This window comes from Drosophila ficusphila, unplaced genomic scaffold (genome assembly GCF_018152265.1).
Source record: "Drosophila ficusphila isolate 14025-0441.05 unplaced genomic scaffold, ASM1815226v1 contig_797, whole genome shotgun sequence".
In the NCBI taxonomy this organism is placed as follows: Eukaryota; Metazoa; Arthropoda; class Insecta; order Diptera; family Drosophilidae; genus Drosophila; species Drosophila ficusphila.
The window spans coordinates 164,370-187,400 of record NW_025064743.1 but is presented as its reverse complement, the minus strand read 5'-3'; the positions used below and the strand labels follow the sequence as shown (position 1 = coordinate 187,400).

Genomic DNA, 23,031 nt, shown 5'->3' with positions numbered 1-23,031 from the left:
AACTCCTAGGATGCAAGTAAGCCGTTTTTAATTATTACTCTCTGAATATGTAGCTACCTGTAAAGACATTCAATGCTTTTCTATTAGTTCAACAGTCTGAGATATATTTTAATATATAAACGTCATATTAACAACAACATTGGTACATTCGGTAGTCCTTAACTCCAGTGTACATTTCTAGCAATACACATTATAATTTTTCCACTTAGCCAAAGCCTAATGTCTGATTTTGGCCCATAAATAGTCTGTGAATCCTTGGAACTTATCAAAATAAACATCATTCATTTCCCGAGTCGCTCTGGAGTATTCCCAAGTCATTAACCCGCCGTTAGGAAAGCATTCTGGATAAGAAAGAACACAATATGAGCTGCTCACATTTATGGTTAGCGATACGAATGTTCTTAACTGCATGTGCTCAGGCATCGGCCAAAGTTCGTAGCCCTGAATCGGGAGCTTTATAGCACCCAATCACGACTCGAAACGGAGAACCACCGCATGCGTAGCGAAAATTCAATCGTACAATGTGTTGATATATGACACGTAATCAAATGTTTAAGTGCATGGCACACGCATCGCCGACTCAAAGGGGGTTTTTCCATGGCACCCGATTTTCCATCGTGAAAATATGAACAAAATCTATAGGAGCGGGTGGCCGTGGAGGTGGCCAGAGTACACACAGCAAATCCGACAAGTAAATATAATAACAATAAAATGAAGCAACGACATGAATGCCATCGCAGCGCCAAGGCGAGATATTATGACACTGCCAGCAACAATAAAAAAGTATAACAGCGAAAAGAATGCCTGGCAAGGACAATTGCCGGCACGAATCTGTTCCCCGTTCTCAGTTTTCTGTTCCAGGTCAAGAGCGCTTACGAAGACGACGATGAAAAGCGGAGAGAGTAGTGGAAAAATTCTGACAAAAACAAGCAAGTTCGATGGGAAATATTAAATACCCTGTCATACAAATAGCTCTTAAAAACGTTTAGGTTGAATAGTTGAGCTGGGAACTGGTTAACTATTTTTGTAGTCAATTATTTAGTTACGGCGAACTCTTACCTTTTTATTTTTATGCCAATATGGGTTTCATATAGCCCTAAACCACCCACTTACAGGGTACCAGAGAACACAGAGCAAAGGCCCTGAAAATATGTTGGCAGTTACTTCCTTGGGGCAGTGCCAACAACAATCAGGCACTCTCATTTGTCTTTTCTTTTTTTTGCATTCTTTATTTTTTTTAAAGACTTAATAACATTCATTATCCGCATATACTTTACACTGCTACACAAGGTTTTGGCTTAAGTTCTCTATGGTTGGATATGATTTCGCTAGTTATGGTCTTAGTCTAGGTAACATTTAACAATTTGTTCATCGCACAAGAGAGAGACAAAGATTTTCTCGACAGAGATATGTTTTGGGGGTGCATCATACATTTAAGTGCCGAAAAATAATTCTAATGATATATTTGGGGAGGGATTGTGTTAGTCATTCCAATTATAACACATTTCGCACTGTCGAAATTGGAGTCAATTATGTTCTTATTAACTCCGACTAACAGATTACAAATAGTCATGAAAAACCTATTTTTTTCGTTTTTAAAACCAAATTAAAGAGGTGATGCTTTAAAAAATTGTAATATAAAAATACGGAAATAATTTGTTTGATATTAATTTTATTTAAACATGAACGAATTACATTTTATTCTAGGGTTTTGTTGGCTAGATTATTTGCTAGGTTTGAAATAAAATCAAGTTCCTAACTCGTTAATTTTTTGTTTTTCCTCTATTGATTTAACTTTTACAGTTGTTTTCTTAGAACTAAAATATCTTAAGATTAACTCTTAAAATTTACAGCTTTGGCTACTTACTTGAGTTAATTTATCTATACAGTTATGCGTACTATTGAAAATGTTTATTTTCTTTCTCATTTTCCCTTAGCAATTTCATAGCCAACAACTTTGAGCATTTTCCCTAAGACCGACAAGCAAAGTAAGCCCAGAGAGGAACAACGACATTTCAATGCTTTGCTAATAAATGTGTGATATAAATACAGTAAATATATGGATATGTACATACACTAGTTAAGCGAGCCGCCCACGCGGCGTATACTTGATGTGACAAAAACTTGAAATATTTACAAAGAGCCTAATGGGATTTTAGGCCGTGTAGCTGCCTCTTTTGATGCCACGACTGTTCATTTGCTCGCTGGTTAATTGTTATCTACGCCGAGCAGTCGCCTCCTTGGAGCCTAATTGGCTCGACAGGCGGCTCCCGTTTGCGTTGCCGCTGCTTATGTTGCTGCTGCTGCTGCTGATGTTGCTGTTGTTGTTGCTGCTGCTGCTGCTGCTGCCACGGTTGCCATTGTTCCTCTGACAGCAACTCCCCTCGACTGCCGGTCGAGAGCTACACAGAAACGCTATTAAGACTGGCAGCGCGTAGAGGGAAATGCGTGCAATTGATTTGGAAGCTAATATGCGTGACCAGGGCGCCGATGAGCCCCAGATCGCCCCAAATGGCGCCACAGTTGCCGTTGCACTGGACGAGGCTGCTGCCGCTGCTGCTGCCGCCGCAGCAGCCGCCGAAGTTGCCGCTGCAGGGCGTCGGCTCTTCTTCAGTTGTTTGTCTAGTTTGTGGATTCAAAACGGGTCAGTGGTCAGGAGGGGTTTGGTTATCGAAGGCGGGCGGATGGTTGGGCAAACTTTTGTGGCCACAACTGTTGCGGGTGCACTCGGAAAAAATAATCAATAATTATCTATTATTAATCCAAATGTAAAATAATGGAAATTAAAAAATATTTTTTTATCTGACAAATATTAAATTAAAACATTTATAAAACATTTAAATTACATTTAGACTTTTGTTTGAAATTGCCTTCTTCTTTCATTATCTGCATTAGTTTTTTTTTCCGAGTGCACAACCGTTGTTGACCAACTAACCGCTGGATGATTGATGATCACTCACCTTCGAGCGAGGACTGGGCCTTGTCCATGGACTGGCGGGACTTGACCGTCTCCCGCGACTCCAGGACCGGAATCCTTTGGTGCTTGTCACTCTCCACACTCTCCTCGTTGCTCTGCCAGTACACGGATGAGATTTTGGCGACACACTGCAGTCGGATGATGGCCGTGGAAAATGCAAGAACGAAGAACGGGGAGAACTTTCATCAAATCTGTGTACATTGATAAATGTGTGTTGAGGGCTGTGGGAAATGGGAAATGGGGACAACGACGGATTGGCCATCCTCTTGACGGCGTAGTAAAAGTTTTATGTTTTCATTAACTCCCCCCGTGCGGCCAAATAACCCGAAAATGACCCGCATACATCTCCGCAGGACCCACACAAATATGCACACCAGCACACCCACCAGCGTCACCACATATGCAAACGGACAGTGACCCACAGGGTGGCCAAAGGTCGGTGCACAGTGGGCTGAACGCAATGTTTTTCGGGTAAAAATTGTTAGTGGTTGAACAAAGAAGGAGCAATTATTGCAAGTAGAAAAAATACAAATTAAAATATATCCTAACACTTAATTAATTCTAAGATTTACTAATGGTTCAGTGAACTATTTTTTTTTTCCACCATTTCACAATAAAACATTTTAAGAAAGAGAACACTACACTCGAACCCAATGTCCTTAGTGGCCATGTCATAAGAGCACTTCGACTGCCGCCCGCGTTCGCATGAAATTTTGTGGCTTGTTCAACATACATTTGCACTCGCAGTGGTGCGGGTGGTTGGGTGGTTGGCTGGTGGGGTGGCTCAGTGGAGCGGCTCAGTGGGAATGGCCGTCGGGTGAGTGGCTGGCCAACTGGGTCCGGTCCGAATGGATAATAATCAACATGAGCTGCCATGTTATGTTGTCGCAAATTGAATCAGAGCAACAGTCCGCTGGCAAATATGTATGAGATGGTGTATCGGATGAATGAATGTATCAATTTTCATGGGCTTTCGTGGTAACAATAATCAGCTTACTGAAATCCTTGGCGGAGTTTCAGTACTTGCAAGTTATCTTTTAATTTTAATAAAAAATTAAAGATGTTTTACGGAAAAATCGTAGAAAATGGAGATATTATCCCCATTTATTTATAGTGGCTAGGTATCACTCTTAAAGCATTTATTATAAGGTAGGGTAAGATGGGGTAAAACCGCCAAAAATGTATATTTGACGATGTCAAGCTATCATTTATAAAATGATCAATGAACCAACCCATATTTCTGAAAGTTTAATCCCTTGGCTACATAATTCATTTAGAAAGTTTTTATGTAGCTTTTATTTTAAAACAATTGTGATCGTTCAAAGAAAAGTTTAAAACGGCGGTTTTACCCCACCTAGTGGGGTAAAAACGCCATTCTGGTTTCAGTGTAGTTAAGTGCCCAAATAATGTCAATAACAAGTAGATTATTATCATAAAATATTGAAATCTTAGATATTGATACCGAATAGAAGAAAATCTTCAATTTCAAAATTTCCAACATGTGGATTCAGAAGTTTTTTATTTAAAAACTATATCCATTGAAATGTTGCAAAAACTTTTTATTTAACAATTTCAACAGTCAATTTCACAATTATTAAGTGCCTAGTGAATTTCCAAAGTGTCCGCTTCAATATTATAGAAAAGTAAAATATTATAGAGTTTAAAAATTAAAACTTCTGAGCAATACCTTTTCGCGGCGTTTTTACCCCACACGCCAATTTTTTTTCGAGGTCACTTAGTTTGTACAATTTTGGAAATATTGGCTAACTTGATGTATGTACATCAGTATCAAGGTTCTTACTATAAGCGGACACTTACCTCTTTTTTTCAAGCCGTTTATTTACACTTGATTGAGCAATGTTGATAACAAAAATTTTTTGCTGCCGTCGAGTGAAACAAAAATGGCGCAATAGAAATTTTCACGACAAAGCTGCAGTATTCCGACCGACTGCAAAAACCGCGCATTATCAATCAGAATCTACATTATCAACGGTTAATCGTTTCGGCGCTTCATTTGAATTTGAAATCCAAATGGCGGTTTTACCCACCGGCGGTTTTACCCCATCTTACCCTATAATAATGACATATGATTTTTTTATAAATGGTGCATCTTTTTAAGGATAAAAATCTCTTCCAAAATGTCTACACTTCAATCAAACGCCCCAGTATAAATAACATGGGGTTTTTATTGACTCGTTAAAAGGTATACACCTCATAAAAATCAAAATCCAACCAGGTTTTTATTTTGCTGTTCAAGGACCATTTGAGATTGTGACCTCACTTACCTTTAGCTTCATGTCGCCGTGCTTGAAATGTCATCCGCGCACCCGGAACTCCAGGCCCAATCGGGCGACCTCCAACCCTTCGCGACCCACAACGAGGGGTTCATAAGGTCGCAGCAGCGAGCGATTGGCGTGCATCCCGTTAATCAGCCAGCTGAGATGGCAAACAGGCCTCGATGCCGCCGAGGTGCAATTGACGCGCACCATGTCGCCAATTTGGTACCGCGGCTGTCCGCCCGTGATTTGTGGCCCGTGCTTCGGAGTTACTGGAAACACAAAGGTAAACGGAGATACCGGATTAGGGCTTAACCCGATTGAGATGCCAGTCCTCATATAGGAGCTGTTTTAGTATCGGTTTGCGAGTTGTCACTAACTAAAGTTACTTTCTTAACGATGAGTATAAAGACATTTTTTTTTAACGACTGGAGGAAGCTTCAGATTCTTTACAATGAAAACAGTAAAAAGCACAAAATAATGATATCAAATTCTCCAATTTACTCATTTTAATTTGATATAACCCAATTGTTTTAAACAAAAGAAAACCAGGAAATAGTTGTTTGGCCATTCCATCATTGCTCTGTCATATATCAAAAAATGAAGTTGTTTCCCCCAAACAAGATTGATGGTTAATTTGTTTTTAGTTCCCAGCCAAATTCTATCCCCCTGGCTATTAAGAGATGCCAAATAATTTTTGTAAGCCATCAGTTGGGCAATTAAATCGATTCCCATCAGCAAAAAAGAGAACAATGCAAATTTAGTTAAAACCCAACAAAAACAGAAAATAATAAATATACGGATATGTCGAAAGCATCTCCTCGGTGCGCTATTTTTGCACGTTGTAGCATTTGATTTGTCTTTTGTGGGGACTGTGTGTGTGGTGGCCATGAAGTCCAGCTGCTGGACAGATGGCAATTGGGCGGAATAAAGGGGCTGGAGGGCAAAGCCATGTCTGCTGGCCGACCTGGCTGCCTGCCAATTGGGTCAAAAGCTGTGAAAATCGAACAAAACTAAAGCGAAACTTCAATTAAACATAATCGATAGTTTCCCACTGATGAAAAGTTTAGGAATATGAAAGGAAACTTCAACGTTTATCGCACAAAAGAATATTTCTTCCACACTTTTCCATCCGCTTCTTAATAATGGTAATAATTGCGCCAGGACTTTTCCAAATACAAAGCAGAAAGGAAAAAGAAAATTTATGAGAATACACTGTGAGCATTCTTAGGATCTAAAAACAAACAATTTTTGTAAAATTTTGCAATAGATTCCTAATTTGTATTATGATTACTTTAATACAGTTGCCATCTCGTAAGCCAAAAAAGAATTATTCTGATTGGAAATGTTAATATTAGATGTATATATTATCTGCATAAATTGTTACATTTAAAAGTGCCAAGTCAGGTAACGTTATTTATGGAAGTGTCCAAAATAGGGTCAGAAGAAATTCCCATTTCCTTCGAGAAATTTTGCTTTGTCCTTCTTTTTCACCCTCTCCAACTTTTCTTTTCTTCATCCTTTCTTCGTCTTATTGTTCGGCTTAACCGAACTGAACTGCATAAATTATTATTTTCAGCGACTATTTTTACGCTGCCCTGACATTGATTAAGCTGTTGATATTTTGCGGCACTCCTTTACGATTTTCCGCCTTTAATATTTGGCAAAGCGTCCAGCATTTTTCCCTTGTTGTTTGAGTTAAGGAACTGAGGGCTTACATTCTCTGTTGTGTTCTGTACCAGTATCAATTGGTAGTAATTGCTGGGCATTTTTATTCTATAGCCGTTATTATCCGACTTTGTTTGCCTCCGAGTGCTTTCAGACAAGGGATCAACATGGATCCATTTTGTTTTTCGTGGTCCGTTCCCTCGGGTTTTCATTGTCCCGGTCTTTGGTGAACAATGGGTTCAATTGAGCAACTGAAACAAATATCTAAGTAAATCGGATGCCTAAATAAACTAACAATTTTTCACCTTAATAGCTTTTTGGGCCACACATCTTTACAAAAGGGTCAAAGGGGCGCAATTGATTGAAAAGAAACGAGTTGCCAAACTTTTCGAACGCTTTTTTGTGTGTTGAGTAAAGTGAACCTTAACTTTTTTAGTTTGGGGCAGGTTTCTAGACTTTTTGATCAGAAATAATAAAGTAGATGATGGCTGTTAAATTTTCAAGACTAATATTATTTAAATTTAAGTAAGTTAAATTTGTCAGGAATAATGCGATTCTTCAGCTAAAACTATATTTTTGTATAGCTTTTCAAACTGCAACTCTGCGAGATTAAGTTCAACCCATTTTTCCGACCGGATGCGGCCATCATATGCAACTGCGTCGAAACGACAGTATTTTCCGCCCATTTCCCGCGCATTTCCACGCGGGGAAACCCACATTTTCAATTTCCGCGCATACACTGCCATTATCAAACATGTCGACTCCCCAGTTTATGTTGTCTAATCTAAGTAACTGGGTCAAACACACTTGGCCACGTCAATATACCTTCGCCAGCTGTTATTGCTTTCAATTATATCTGGCACTTCAAAAGCATTAGCTCTAAAGCTAATGTATTCATTTTAACATTTCCTCAATTTGACTGAGAATTGTAGAAAGCAACTTAAATACAGCACGTTGCGAATCTCTTTATTTATCTGTGTTTTATCATCACTTTTTCTGGCTTACTTATCCGTTTGCCTTTTGATGGCAACCAGTTTTTCACTTTTCCGGCTCAGAAATTCATTAGGTTTATTGATCCGCAAATCGTCATAGTCATTATGCCTTTGATTTAATCCGCTTACATTTGAACTGAAGAGCGAATTTTCCTCTTCGCTCTCGTGAATTTTTCCTCTTCCGATTTTCCCATTAAAGTCTAAGCGTAATTGAGTAATTTCCAGCTAAAAACGGAAGCTCTGATTGGTGGACTTTTCTCCCTCCTCCTTTCCCTCATTCGAGGAAATATTTAGTTAGCCTAATTATGCGATATACCAATTTTGATTGCCTCTTGCCGGAACCCTCTCAACATTTCAGTGGACGGAAATGAAGGTGAAATTTGCCTGGGTCAAACAATTATGCCGACTACTGCCGTTGATAAACATAATCATCATAATGCGGCTTTCTAGTTCTGTATTTGGGTCACAGATGTGTGGATATTCTACGCATCTTATCTTCTTTGAGGATATGTTGTAGCTAATCGAAAAAGTTATAAAAAACAGTGACAATTTAAAGGATATTTTATTTATCAATTCTAAATTCAATATACAATTCATATTAAAATAAAACCAAATTGATTTTATTGAAATAAAACCCGTATGGGATTTCACTTTTAAAGTCCACTTTAAGCTCGTATTAAAGTTTTTGTTGAAACTATCATCATATAAATCCACTTTAAGCTCATATTAAAGTGCCTGTTGAAACTAAGGCTTTATTTATCCTCCTCAGCGCAGCTTTCTGCTCGTTTCCGCTGTTATTAAACACGTTTATTCTAAGTTTTCCTCCGCAGCCGTTTTTCATATTGCGTTCGGTCATATTTTTGCGCCATGTTTTGTTGGATTGCGCAAAAATTTCAAATTAAGTTGCAGTCCGGACGAAAGAGAGGGGAGATGGCGAGCGAAAGAGAGGGAGAACGAGTCTGGGGCTGTGGAAAAATCCCGAGCTGTAAGTGAGCAACAGAATTGCATCACGTACATGGGCAATTTGCCAGTGGAATACAATACAAAGAACACACACATTGGAACCCAGTGTTGGCCAGGAAAAGGATGGCCCAAAATCGTCCCTCTCCCTTTTCCACTCTATCTCCATCTCTGTCTCTCTGCGGCCGCTGGCTTTTTTGGCACACAGGTTTTCTCCTCGAGAATTTGTAAATCGCAGCGAGAAACAATGCCGGGCATAAACTAAATAAATGTGAAATATTTTATACATTTTCGTAGTGTGCCAAAGGGAGTGAGAGAGATGGAAAGAGAAAGAGTGGGCTGCGTTAGAGAGAGACAGTATCAGCTCCGAACAGATTACTTTTCGTCGCTTAGTCCGCTTTCTGCAATTAATCTTGCCGCTTTTCTTGCGCCAAGCTCTCGCTTTCTCATTCCCCCAAAATGTATCCGTCTCTTTCACCCAATACTGTGTCCTCTCTTTCCTACACTTTCGTTCGGAAGGATTTTAGTGTGCATGTTTTTTGCTAGCCACTTTCACTTACCCACAACAATCATGTCCTCGTGACCGGAAACCGTCTGAAACGAAGGCGCCTCGCCGGACACTTCGCAGCGATATCGGCCAGTTGACTGAAGGCTAACTGAGCGCAGGACAACAACCACGTCCGTTGAGTTTTGCAACTGCAAGAAAAACGCGAAGCAAAAATAAGGTCAAGGAACACAGAAACAATGGCCGAAAAAAAATGGGAATTGGTTTTAAACTGTAAACTCTATAAAACACTTGAAACTCTTAAATTTGGGTTGTTTTAATGCCATCAAACTGATTAATGTCGTTTTTTTTTATTAATTATAGAAAACACCCATCAAAACTGTTAAAATCACTTAGATTATACATCTTTCCAGAAAACCTAGGCATAAAATTCTTGAACTTCAAATTTTAAATGCATTTAAGCTTCATATATGATATCCTCATCATTTGAAACTAAGATTTAAAGATAGAATCATTGCTTTGATTGCTTTCTGTTTGTTCAATATTGCCATCGCCATAATCCGAGTCTTTCACATCATCCTCATTCATATTATCATCGTCCTCATCCTCTTCCTCATCCTCATCCTCATCTTCATCTTCTTCGGTAAGGGCTATAAGCATTTCCTCAAGATCCTCATTCTTGACAGGCATCACTTCATCTAGCGATTCGGCAGTAGGTGAAACTTGGAAGCCCTGCATCGAATCCCTGAACTTCATGGCATCCTCTAGATGCAGAATGCTCAAATCTGTTTTAGTGCCTTGATTCCTTTCAATAGGATCAATCAGGGGCTGACGAATTTGGTCGGCTATTAACCGTACAACATCCTCATGATCGATGGGTTGCACCGAATCCTCCAGTGATCGCAACAATTTTGATTTTCTATTGCTCATTATTAACTATGCCAAATACAAATGTTATCGAAATAAATATCTTTCAAAAACTACAAATTTTCTAGCTTTGACAATGATTTCAAAGCGAATTTTTTACTTCATGTTGTGTCTTTTCCTTATAATAATATTAAAGAAAATATGAGATATAATATTTTGGTATTTGGTTTTTGTTTAATTTTGTCTGTTTATTTGCTCACCTCAACATCCACCTTATAATAATATTAAAGAAAATATGAGATATAATATTTTGGTATTTGGTTTTTGTTTAATTTTGTCTGTTTATTTGCTCACCTCAACATCGACCCCTGGCAAGGGAAAAACCTGGCCCGGTGGCATGTCCCGGGGCACGTAGCGATAGAACTCGAAGCCATCCTTGTACCACTTCACCGAGTAGAGTGACTCCCCGTCGAGATCGAACTTGCAGCCGAGAATGGCGTCCTCATGGCGCATAATGTGCTTGGGGATTTTGATTTCCGTCATTGTTAGGCATTCCGTGGATTCTGGAAAACAAAAACAGTGGGAAATAGTTATTCGCTAGAAATTCAGGCAGGGGTGTGAGCCACTTTAATAGGTCCTTAGGTTTGAGCTGCTTTCGCGGTTTCAATGCCAGTGGCAGGACATAAATAACTAGCAGCAAGTGCATAAAAGTCAAGGAAATCGAAGGAGAGTCGCTTCAGCCGCCCTCGTCCTGCTAACTAGAACAATGCGCTTTTGTTTTGCCAACACAATGGTTAGCTGGGAGGGAAAGTGAATGCGGCTAACTTGAGCAACGTGTCCTGGTTGGAAAGTCCTTTCCCGGGCCAAGATGCCGCCTGGGTGATGGCAGTGGAAAACCTCTCGGGACCCGGCGATATAACTCAGTACTCGAGACAATGCTGCAGTAAAATGAAAAGTTGCCAACTTATTTAACAGCCCAAGACAAAGACGGCGAACTGTGTGTAGGCCCGTTTACAACTGGTAGGGCAATTTGGGTCACGCAAATCGAGATATGAAATTAATATTGCAGGGCCCAAATGAGCAGCTGGAATGTGGGCCAATCCGTGAGGAAGGAGCGGAATTTCCTGCTAAAGTAGTTCCGATTGTGTATAATTTTGGCAATAGAATTTCTGTCTGATCTAAAATTTACCTACAAGCCAATTGTAATTTTCTTTATGATAATCCCCGCAGAAAACACAAGTACCTGTCATAGGAACACACCAGTAATTGAACAACTAAAGCTTCCTCATTCGTGATTAGCATGTTTTGCGTCACACAATGGGGACATAAAGGTAAATTAAACAAAGCCCTTTATTAAGTCAACGCAACCAGTAATATAATTTCCGACCAGCTTATACAATTATATCCGAGTGTCAACGGCTTGTTAAAATCCAATCAAATCAAAGGCAAAGGTATATCCTCGCTGTCAAGTCAAAAATAGATTAACAAACAAATCCCTCACTCGATCATTAAGTCCGTCAACAGCTTTCAGGGTTTATTTTCGGCCAAGTTCACAAATAACAAAGCAATAATGTTTAAAAATACTATTGTTGCCGACAGGGAAGACATAAGGAATGTCTGCCTAAAAATAAGTTCAGAATTACATTACCAAAAAGGAAGAGGCTTTTAAGGTATTTTGACGTGGGTTTGGTTTTGGTTTTGGAATTTAATGCGTACGACCATCATATTGATAGACTTCAACATTATTATAAAAGCTTATTAAACGCGTTTCCTAGCTGACAATAAAAATATTAACCTTAAAAACATGGTGAAATTATAATATGTTTAAATACATTTAAATCAGTTGAAACAGTTGAATCACAACAAAATCAGTTTCTCAGCGTTCAAAATTTTCTTGTTGTAAGGACTTGACTTTCTGTTTTCTTATTCCCAGCCATTCAGGGTATTTGTTGATTCGAGTCCTGCCAGAATCCTTGGCTTCCTGCTTTTTTGTGGTCGTTCAACCAGTCCGCCAACGAAGCGACAAACAAACCAACCATCAAACAAATAGAAAGCACAATGCACAAAGGCTAAAAAAAGAGGAGCCGCCGCCATTGAAGCCGATGACGAGGTTGATGGCGGTGTTCTTGGTGTTCCAGAGGTTGTGGCAAGTGGGTGTGTGTGTTCGGATACCAGGAAGTAGGCGTAGGGCCACGCCCACTCTGGGCTTTGCTCCTTTGAGTGCATTTCCGCTTTGCAGCGGCGGCGTCGTTTGAGTTCCTTTTTTTCCGGCCGGTGCGTGGCTCCGCTTTGGCGGACACTTTGTGGAAAGTATTTCGCCTGTGTGTGCGACTTAAGTATAATTTAGCATTTTGCACTCTCCAGTAGTTTGTGTACAGCTGCCTGCCTCGTTGGCGGAAGACAAACAAAGTGCGTTTTGCCAAAAGGTTTCCACCGCACAAAGGGCCGCCGCCAGTGGAAAGCTCCTCTGTGTACGTTTTTCTTCACGAAGCAAGAGAATTTTTAAGGAACCACTATGAAAACAACCCAGGGGCACGGGAGTTCCAAAGGAGCTGCGTCCGTCAAGTGACTTAAATGATTTTTTAACGTAAAGTACCAGGAACAGAAATAAGCATTTCCTTACCAGTTTAATCTTGGCCGAGAAAGCATTTTATTAAAACTAAAAAATAAATGTTCATAAAACCCCGTGACTTAAGGAAATTTTCCGGTAAATAATCTGTGACAAATTGAAAGTGTTCAAAGGCTAAGCTAGCTTTTTCTCTTGCAATGAATTCCCAATGAAGACCTGGCTTGTTCTTCTCCAGATTGGTTAGCTTCTTGGTTTTTTAATTAAAAATGTATTACATTTCTTAGTTTTGTAGCTGTCATTTGCCAAATTGCTTGGAGTGCCGATGAACCCTGCAATTTTGAACATGAACCCATTTGCGTATTGCTAGAAGATTGCGGTTTTACACTGTACAGCAAATGTCTATTCGACATACATAAACGATTTATTGATAATGATGGCAGACCACGTAAGTTAAAACAAATACTGAAACTAAAAAAATATTACGAACAATTTTTACAGCCCTTAAAGAATATATAAAAGGATATTGTCCGGAAGAGAAAAAACAGTGCTTCTACAGTCAAATACTGTCAGGAATAACTTTTGAATCCGTTTAATAATAAGTACACTCATAAATGTAAAAAAAACTTTATATAATTGTTATTGCAAAATTATTTTGTTTAGTAAATTAAATATTTGAAATGTTTTTGTATAACAGACTGTTATATTTAATTCCCTTCAAATTTGAAGTGCGCAATTGAAGCTGCCGAAAATTGAACCCCATTCCCCTCCAGGCAGCTAATTAATAAGACAGAAATTGGAAAGTTTTGTCATTTAACCTGAGCTTAATTAAGAAGAGCCAATGCCAGAAAGCCATGGAAGAACAGAGCGCTTGGCAGAGCCGGAAACTTTTCCATTTGATGTCGTGTAAACGTCATAGTTATGGTCGAAAGGGGATCACTCAGCACTTCCTTCGGTTCACCTAAAAACGAATTGCAGAGCTACCGCCACAGACAAAAGTTTGCTACTTAATTATTGTTGATTTTTAAATGATTTCATTTGCCGCCCGAGGACAACAAATGTCAACCGCAGACGAAAGTTGGTCGCCTCCATTGCCCAAAATGAGTTTCTTTTTGGGGTTTAGTTGTGCTCGAAATCTAATTCAATGTTGAGGGAAGGGAAGGGGGATTGGGATGAGTGTCAAGTGCAGAAGTTTACTGAGTAAAGTTTAGCTTTGCATATCATTATGGCTTTTTCATGGGGTGAACAATGTCCAAAGCCATCGAAATAATGTGCGAAGGGTGGCTTCCACAACTAATAAATACTCCAAGTTTTCAAGGTAACTCAAATTTTAAAGAGAACTAACGAAGCTATTGATCTGGTTCAGTTATTAAATTTCAAGAGGTTGGCTTACCAATTAAAACCGAAAAATATATTTTATAATATTTTTGTTTGACAAACAATTTTTTATTATTTAAGTTCCATTTTGCAATTGTAAAATCTTCGAATTTTCCGTAAAAATCATTTTCATGGTATGAAATTCACATTTTATTCTGACAAATATTCAAGGCATTAGAAGATTTCTAAGCAAGAATAGAAATATACAAATCCATGAGAATTCATTTTTAGCCCATTTAGCAGCTAAAATACAATGGTAAAAGCTCACTCAAGCGGATTAGTTTCACTTTGCAAACATTGTGCCCTAATCTCGGCTCTCTTTTTCCCTCGATAGGCCGGCAAACAAGTCCGGAAAATTCTCGGCAGAACAATTGCAATTTGGAATACGAATCTGGCTGTCACATGATCTCAACTTTGTTCAGCCTCCTTGATTCTCCACTTCTATCAATAAAGCTCGACAGGCAAATGCAAAATGCAATTAATTTTATTAGAGTCCATTGAAAACTCATTGGAAAAACGGTGCACAAAAGGGGATTGTTGTGGGAGAGGCTGGCAGCCAAGAATTTACGGTCCGGCCAAGGCTTCACTTACAATGCAAATTTTTCCAGACAGCCCAGAGGAGACATGGAAATTATGATGCGGCTCGGTTGAAGAGCTTACTCATGGGCTTTCAGGGGTTGTGGGACCGGATGCGGAGCCTTGAGCAAATAAAGATGTTTTTTCCATGTTTCGCAGACGCCAGCAGCATCAATACGCATCAATCCCCGCCTGCACCGCCGGCGGATCCACAGGAACCCCTTTCGCTTCCGAGGCAGTCGCCTAGAACGTGCTTAATCTGCAATCAGAGGCGGAAGTTGGTCTCCTCCTCAGCCCTCTCGATGGCCCGTCTGTCCTTTTGGCTTTCTGTCCGGCTTAGAGTCCTGTCCCCGTCTTTATTTCAGTTGCAGGCTGAGCCCTACTTCGATACCCTAGCAAAAATTATGCCTAAATGTGACTAGACTCTACTTTTAAAATATTTTAAAAATATTTAACCGTTTTTATTTGCGATTTTTTTGTTATTTTATGGAGAACAAGTTTTCTAAGAAAATTAAATTTATAAGCCAAAAAAACTAACACACCTCCTTAAAGTTTTTGTTATTGTATCATGTTTTTGTTTAAATTCTTTCAGAGTATTGAAGTCTTCGTTGCACTTTTGCACTCGCATTCTCCATTGTCGACTAGTGCATCCCCGTTGTCCTGGTCGTTGTCATTGCAGTCGGAAAACGGGAGCACGTCTGCCACTCCCCCTGTGCCGCCCAAACGCCCCCTTTAACCCCTTCTGGCCACCAAAGCCAACAGCTCCCAGTTGTCAGCTCAGCTCAGTTCAGTTTTTGCTGCATTGCAGGCGCACTTTCATTTGCATATTTCGCAAAAAGAAAAGGAGAGGAAAACAAAAAATATGGCATAAAGTATAAGGCAAGATGAGAGCTGCAAAAAACTTGGCAACAATCGATCCGATCCCATTGAGTCTGTTTCTTGTTAGATGGTTAATCGCCGAGCACATAAAGTCAAAAGTTTTGATATCGATTCGACTTGCACGAATTCTATGACAATATTTATGTAAGGCAATCTGCTGAACAATAAGCGCAAAAGGCTTTTATGATATGGCTTACAAAATTTAATCGTTCAATATATGTCAACAGTGCCATTAATTTTACGCCTGTCTCCTGTTATTTGCTATAATTACCTCAAATTGTGTTAGCCATCAAACCGAAATGACTAATACATCAAATTAATCAGGGCAAGCTTAGTCGTCATCAAAGAGACATGCATAATGCACATTATTTTCTTTAATTAGAAAATCAATTAAATTACTCGACACAGACACACAGCTGTTATAATATAATTAAAACTTACTTCACCTTGCAAGCGAAATAATGTCAAAGGCGTCACTGCATGAGTGCCCAAATTTCTCCTATCCACTTACCAAATGTTCATTGCAAAGCCAATCAATTTAATTAGGATTAAAACAATTACATTTTGTAAAACTTAAACAACAGAAAAACCATAAATAAATACAAATAAATGTACGAAGAATCGCTTCAAACCCAAAAAGCAAAGGTAAAGGTGATAACATTGATTTATTTACTATTCATGTGATTGGCCACTAAGTCATCAGAAAAGCCGACAATCTGTTAGCACCTCCCAGCATCTGCCCTTCAAGAACACTTTAACCCCGCCTAATCGCTAGAATAGGCACTTAATAATGCTTATAGGTATTTATGATGCCTGAGCAAACAGAGCCGAATCTTTAATAAACTCTACTCGAAGGGACCTCAAGTGCCCGGCGTCTCCGAGAAGTTTCATTAACCGAATAAAGGGGGAAATCGAGAACTGGGGGAGAGTGCGTGTCGCTCAACATTAGTTTCATGTGCTGCCAATAAATGTGAACTTCCCTTGGACATCGGTGTGCTCGGTCTTTGTTAGTTACAATTTGGCCAGAAGTGTGCGCCACGTTAACTTAATTTCATTATTTGTTGCTCGCTGCCAGAATTTTTCCCCTCTATGCGGCATGCGTACGTGACCTCATAATAGGAAAATAAGATTTCTATCTATAATTCAGGCAACGCTCGCTCGAACCCTAGCCGGCTAAGTGCCAGCAAATAATAATCATTTCGGTTGCCCCGTTTGTCTAGACAGAAATTGTATTTGTCAGTCATTATTATTTTGCTCCGCTGTCGCAATTGAGCGTGGAAGGGAAGCTAAGTTAAATAGTAAACACAGATCTGCCACAGAAACTTTTTTGCTTTGACAACTCTGCCGCAAAAGGAAACGGAAACGGAAATGGCAAAAAACTTGAGCATGTTTATTTATTTAATTAAATGCGGGTGCAGGAAAGTTTCGCTGGTTTCTTCTATTTTTTTTTCTTCTTATGTTTTTCCTACGCCCGTTGGTAATCAAGCTAATTAAGTTGAAGGTTTTCGCACACACACAAAAAATTAATATTAATAAAATATATTAATTGTGGTTGGCTATAATGAAAGATGTGCAAATAATTGAATTGAATTTATGGTTCAGCCAAGCGTAGTTTTCATTAGCTGTGAAAAATGGAAATCATTTGATCGAATGTCGGGTGTTTAAGTAAAAACTTCCAATATTTTTCTGCTCCATCAGAAAGAATTAGTAGTTGTTAATTTATTTTGAGCGATTTTTTGTCGATGCAGTGTAAAATTTAAAAAAATATTTTTTTTAATAATTAAACATATCTCATTTTTAATTTAAAATAGACATCTATCTTATCTGAATTCTCATTGAATGAAGTATCTAAAACTTTCAGTCAACCTTCATCGAAATCTTGACGAATCTCTTTTTAACTCGCCCTTACTGCGGTTTGCCGCGACTTTCGCTTGTTTGTCAGTTAATTTTGTTTAGTTTTTGCTCAGCAGTTTGTTGAACCTAATTAAAAATAAATAACAGGCAGGGTGGCAACGGAAAACTTGCTGTTTATTAATGCTTGGCAAAGTCTTGGGTTAGAAGGGATTTCCTGAAGAGATTTATCCCGGCGGCCTGACAGCCTTGACTTTGCTTCTGACTTTCTCAACTTAACGAAGTCTCGAAGGGCTTTCGTCTATCGATTATTAAATGAATTTTAAATAACTTATCTCGCAGAGGAAACACATTGCGTATGAATTACATTTGGAGGCGCAAAAAGTTTGTTTATGGGGTTAATGAAAAGTTTAAAATCTTCTTCTTACCGTAGCAAAGTTGGAGCAACAAAAATGAGAGGATGCCAGAAGCGAGGGAATATCGTTTGTATATTGGGGGATCCATGCTGCGTGTCCTTTCGTTCTATATATTTTCCTTCGTGCTAGTTTTTTCTGCTCAAACTTTAATTTTTCAATTTGTTTCGGAATTTTCGGTTATTTTTCTTGTCCATGCTCGCGCTTTTCTATGTTTGCTTTTGCTTCGTTTGCGTTTTCTCCTCGTCTCATTTGTGCAATGCAATAAATTTTCCTTGACCGCCAACGAGGGAAAGCGTCAACGAAATGCTTTTTTTGTTGCTCGGCTTGTCGTTGTCGTTGGCTTATTTATATTTATTTTCCATGAGCTCGTTGCTATTTGCTTTTCCTATTAAGCATTTGTCCACATAGAGACTTCTATGGGCAGTCACATTTACATGTTATATCCTGCCACTATTTGTATTTGTCTCCCCAGTTTCGCTTCCTATGTCGGTTTAGTTTCCTGTTTTGTTATTTTTTCTGTTTCTGCTAACGCACTGAATTTAATTGAAGCATCAGCAAAACTTTCCGGAGACAATCTGTAAATGGAAGAAAATAATGAAATATTTAATATTTATATTAGTTACAGCTTAGATTTGCCATCCAATTAAGTTTTTCTGTTGTTATTTAATCATTTGTCTAAATGTTTGATTTGCGTAATTCATTCTATTCTTGTAACAGGAAAAGTCATTTGTTATTTCTCTTGTTTGATTTTTTGGTGGGCTATTAATGTGTCCGGTATCTATTTCTGGTTTCCTGACAGTATGATCTTATTTATGGCTGAAGCTATTTAAATACCTTTTTTAATGTTGTTGACCTTTGGGAGGCAATTACCTTTCTCTGATCTGCTTAATAGGTTAAATATAAATAACTTTCTGGCCAAGTTGCACGAAGTAATGTCATTGCTTAATTTAAAGTTAATTATTTTATAACCTTTTTGCGGCTTTGAAAATTAGAAAGCATCAAAGCGTAGTTCACAAAAAGGTTATTGTCTTTGTCTCAACCTAAAATTTACAGAATGCCATGAATATTATATTGAATTTTGGAGAAAACCGTTGGTGATTCCCCCTGCTGTCCCAGTGTTTGGGAATTTCCAATTGCGACTGTCCTGAAGCCAACAAGGACAATCACTTGAAATAGTCAAATTACAGATACAAGAAACCAAATGAATTAATCATACAATTTATGGCCAATAACTGTTAATATGAATTAAATGCTCTCCGAACTGAAAGCCCTGAGGAAGAACCGACAGCTCAGGCTCAAAAATCATTGAGCAAAGGCATAAATTAACAATAGCATTGTACTTCCTGCGATTGTGTAATTGTTCTCGGGCAGGCAGAATTAAATTTGCATAAAATCAATTAAAACCAAAAACTCCTGGAAAGCAGAAAAGCCAGGCACTAGGGGGAAAAATCTGTGAATGCCTTTTGGGCCGAAAGTTTTCCAAAATCATGTTTTGTAATTAGAGGCCATGAATAATTTTAGCACCTTGTTGTCATCTATTTTAAGAGCCACGCACACAACGACTGAGTCACATGTCGAACGGTGAGTGGCTTATGCAAAATAGTCGAGTCGGACCCTCGGCACACACACGCTGCGTATACTTGATGTTTGGCTCCCGAGCCGAGTCTTTTGCATAATTAATTATGTGGCAAGCATGGCACTGGCTTGTTAAATATGCAAATATTCGGAGAACAAGGTCTGAGCGGACTTAGACACCGCAGGTCACTCACATCATGGAAATCTTTTCGCCTAGAATTTGCCTCTTAAATTGAGTTTTCTTCGCCGCCCGTTTTAAAACTTGTTTTTGCCCAACGCTTTAAAGAGATTTGCCTCTAAGGCCATGTCCAATGGCTTGTTGCAACACCCACATACAGAGAGCACACACTTTTTGGGGGCTGAGATGGGTGAAAAAGGGGCTTAAGCGCCTTCTATGAGAGCCCTCTGAATGCCGAATGAAGAATTGACTGAATGGCCATACGAGAAATGCCTCACTGACTGACTGACTGACTGAATGACTGGCATTGCCCTCTGCGTGAGTGTGTGTGTAACCATTGTGGGTGCTGTGCTTTTGTGTGTGCGTGTTCGGGGGGCCTTGAACAGCCCTTGATGTTAGTGCTTTGAGCCAGAATGTGGCTTTAAAATTTAAGCTTAGAGATTGGTGAGTAACTCGAGAATGAGGGCAGGAAAATATTAAAAGTTTCCTAAAATTTGTGAAAATTCCAAGAGAAATTCTAAATAAAATATTGAATTTTGTGTAAGCTTTTATTTTGTATTTTAAACACTGTAATCTTTTTTAATCTTATTGCTTTACCATTGTATGAGATTTAAATGTAAAGATTCGATCAAAATCAAATTACAATCTTCTCATGCAAAATAAAGTCTTTGCTATATTATTTTTCACAAATAAATAACATTTTACAGGCATACAAAGTATTTTGCAGAAATGCCACAAGACATAATTCTTGATAATAAATAATAAAAGTAATTCCTATAACCGCAATCATTGAAACTCGAACCATTGACATAAATTTAAAAATGCGCCTCCGGAAAACTTCAAAATATGTTTCGCTTAATAACGGGAACCGGATACTTTATATTTATATCGATGTTTGAGTTTTAAGTGTCAATTGATATGGCCATAAAGGCCAACGAGCCGTGGAACTGACCTCCTTGCGAGTTTGGGAATTTAACGGCTTGCTGGTAGGACATATCTCCCTTCTTGGAGGACATCCCCTCCGACTCGCCTTATACTAAATGAGACTAATGAAAGGCCATAACTCAAAGCCGGGCAAGAGGATGTCCCAGCTCAGCGAGTCAAATTAATTGGCATTGTACGGGAATTTCATAGATATGCGACGCCAAATGGAGGTGTCCACACGCTTGCGGTGAAAATAATAAGGGCCATGAAGTCTTGAGTGTGGTTCAATCTTAAAAAACAGTCATGGATTTTTTGAATTACCTCGCTTTTTATGAAAAAATACAACATATTAAAAAAAAAAATACCTTATAAAATGTTAAAATAAGTGATTACCAAATTATTACCAATTATAGTTTAATTATAGCTTAAAATGTAATGGACCTGTTCATTTTTACCATAAGTGCCCCCAACTGGGCTGGATATGCTTTACAACCTAACAAAAACTTTAGGTGGTTATACATTATTATGTCCTTTGCTGTTTCTTGTTTATTGTATATTGCTGTTTTGCCGTATCCGGCTATAGAATTTCATAATTATAATAATTTATGTTGACACCTGAGGCGTGTGCACAAATTGAACTGGCCCCAAGGTCCGCGCCAAGTTAATAAAACTTTAAGTTACAATTTGTAGGTGTATGTGAGTGAGTTTCCCTCGCTTTCGGTGAGGAAAATCCCTAGAGAAATATGAGGAAAATTGTATGTCGCATAATACTCACTTATTGCTGCTATTTCCACTGCTGACGATGCCTTTTCTTTGTATTTTGTTTTGCTCTATTTTTTTGCAAAGAACTTTAAAGAATGTCTCCCGCACCGGCTGAGAGCTCAGTGGGTGGAAATTTTTGGGGTGGTGGCGGTGTTTTAGCCAAGTTTAGCTTTTGCTCTCACACTGTTTTTGTTTGGCTGGCCCACGTGCATAATAATAACAAATGATTGGTTGTCACGCACGTAACGGTACTTTCATTCATAATTTATGCATTTTAATTTGTCAAACGAAGTTTGGGGAAAAGGGGAAGCGCTGCTGCCTGATGAAAATGAATTCGGAGAATCCAACTGGGGGAAATTAGTTTTCCCTTCCGCACAGGTGCAGTATATTTTGTGTTTGTTTGTTTTTTTTTTTTTTTCGTGGGTTACATTTTATTCATAATTTTATTTTCACACTGCAGCTGCTCCGCACAAACACAATCACAAACTCTCGCAAATGAAACACTCGCATACACTCGCGCTTACGCACGAATGTCCTCGGTTCTATCGCGATTTTCAGGACTCGGGACTGGAGCAAATTTGGAGTGGAAAAATCGAGAACGGAGAATCGAGAATCGAGAATTTGCCGCACACGGACTTGTGTCGCCTTCGCCAACCACACAGCACCAATAACCGACCAAGACTAAAAGCTTTGCTCTCCTTATTACCTGGTTTTTACTTGGCGCCCAGCACGCACACCCCCGCACAACCAAAAAAACCAACAACAACACACACACACGAGCCAATTCACGAACTCGAAAAACGACGACCGGATATCAGGATAAAAGGCGAGCCAAACACGAAAATTTTCGAGCAAAACGCACAAACTAGTTCGCATTGTCTAAGGTTGCGAAATCACGAGAGAAACACAGCGAGAGAGCTCTCTATATTCTCTGAGAGAAAGTAAGAGAAAGCATGGGAGAGAGCTCGTGTTTGGTGTTCGTGATTTGTTTGTTTCAATTCCAAATTCCACAGATGTATCTCAACAGTTATGTTAAACTAGTTAACATTCTAATGCAGAGGAAGATTTTCCTTCGTGCGAAGCAAAAATAAGGGGAAAATTATTCTGCTTACAAAATGAACAGCAGGATAACAGAGTTATAATTTTATGCAGGCTAAAAAAAATTCAAATAATTGTTGATCTAAAAATTAATTAAAACGAGGGGATGTCTACAAATCCTTTTTATTGAAATATATGTTATATTATTATAAGATTATTTTTGAGTACTAATATAAAAACCTTCCCTCTCAATAGTCAAACGCACTATGCAAAATGCCTATCAATGCTAAGTTTAACTTCGATTAATTTATCCTTTAAATAAAAATTCAGAAATATAAACACAGTATCATAAAACATACAAATTAGTATAACCTCCTCTAACTAAGTGCTCTCCCACTTACTCCGTCAAATAAACCCGGAGATGTTGTTCGTCAAATGCCTAGTTAAGTCCTCGCAGAGCCTGCATCAACAGCAATTCCTTTGATACGCACACAACATTGGTAAACAACGAAAACAATAGAAACAAGTGGAAGAACAAGGAGTAGCCTAAGACGAAGCCAGAGAAGTTTGAGACGGAAGACAGATCCTGGCCCAGTGAGGCATCAATAGAAAATACCAATAACATCGACATCATCCTCCGCATC

The 23,031-nt window shown here is 38.8% G+C and overlaps 3 protein-coding genes across 3 annotated transcripts; 1 reads left to right on the top strand and 2 right to left on the bottom strand.

Annotated features, from left to right (window-relative positions):
• Positions 1-1,655: 1,655 nt before the first annotated feature.
• Positions 1,656-22,008, bottom strand: LOC108098270. Its single transcript, XM_017201073.2, is given in 7 exon segments — positions 1,656-2,622; positions 2,961-3,105; positions 5,263-5,525; positions 9,434-9,569; positions 10,600-10,808; positions 17,923-18,485; positions 21,363-22,008. Coding segments are annotated over 6 exon segments (1,236 nt in total). The 5' UTR covers positions 17,999-18,485; positions 21,363-22,008; the 3' UTR covers positions 1,656-2,215.
• Positions 9,684-10,379, bottom strand: LOC108098271 (nucleophosmin). Its single transcript, XM_017201074.2, has one exon. The coding sequence runs from the start codon at positions 10,306-10,308 to the stop codon at positions 9,871-9,873; it is 438 nt and encodes a 145-aa protein (XP_017056563.1). The 5' UTR covers positions 10,309-10,379; the 3' UTR covers positions 9,684-9,870.
• Positions 13,011-13,502, top strand: LOC108098273. Its single transcript, XM_017201075.1, has 3 exons — positions 13,011-13,053; positions 13,107-13,259; positions 13,313-13,502. Exons 1-3 carry the CDS (start codon positions 13,023-13,025, stop codon positions 13,405-13,407), a joined length of 279 nt encoding a protein of 92 aa, XP_017056564.1. The 5' UTR covers positions 13,011-13,022; the 3' UTR covers positions 13,408-13,502.
• Positions 22,009-23,031: the final 1,023 nt, after the last annotated feature.

Coding starts and splice junctions, on each gene's coding strand:
- LOC108098271 (XM_017201074.2), bottom strand. CDS start 10,308: ATGAGCAATAGAAAATCAAAATTGTTGCGATCACTGGAGGATTCGGTG.
- LOC108098273 (XM_017201075.1), top strand. CDS start 13,023: ATGAAGACCTGGCTTGTTCTTCTCCAGATTG. Junction 13,054..13,106: donor GCTTGTTCTTCTCCAGATTG/GTTAGCTTCTTG, acceptor TTAGTTTTGTAG/CTGTCATTTGCCAAATTGCT. Junction 13,260..13,312: donor TGATAATGATGGCAGACCAC/GTAAGTTAAAAC, acceptor CAATTTTTACAG/CCCTTAAAGAATATATAAAA.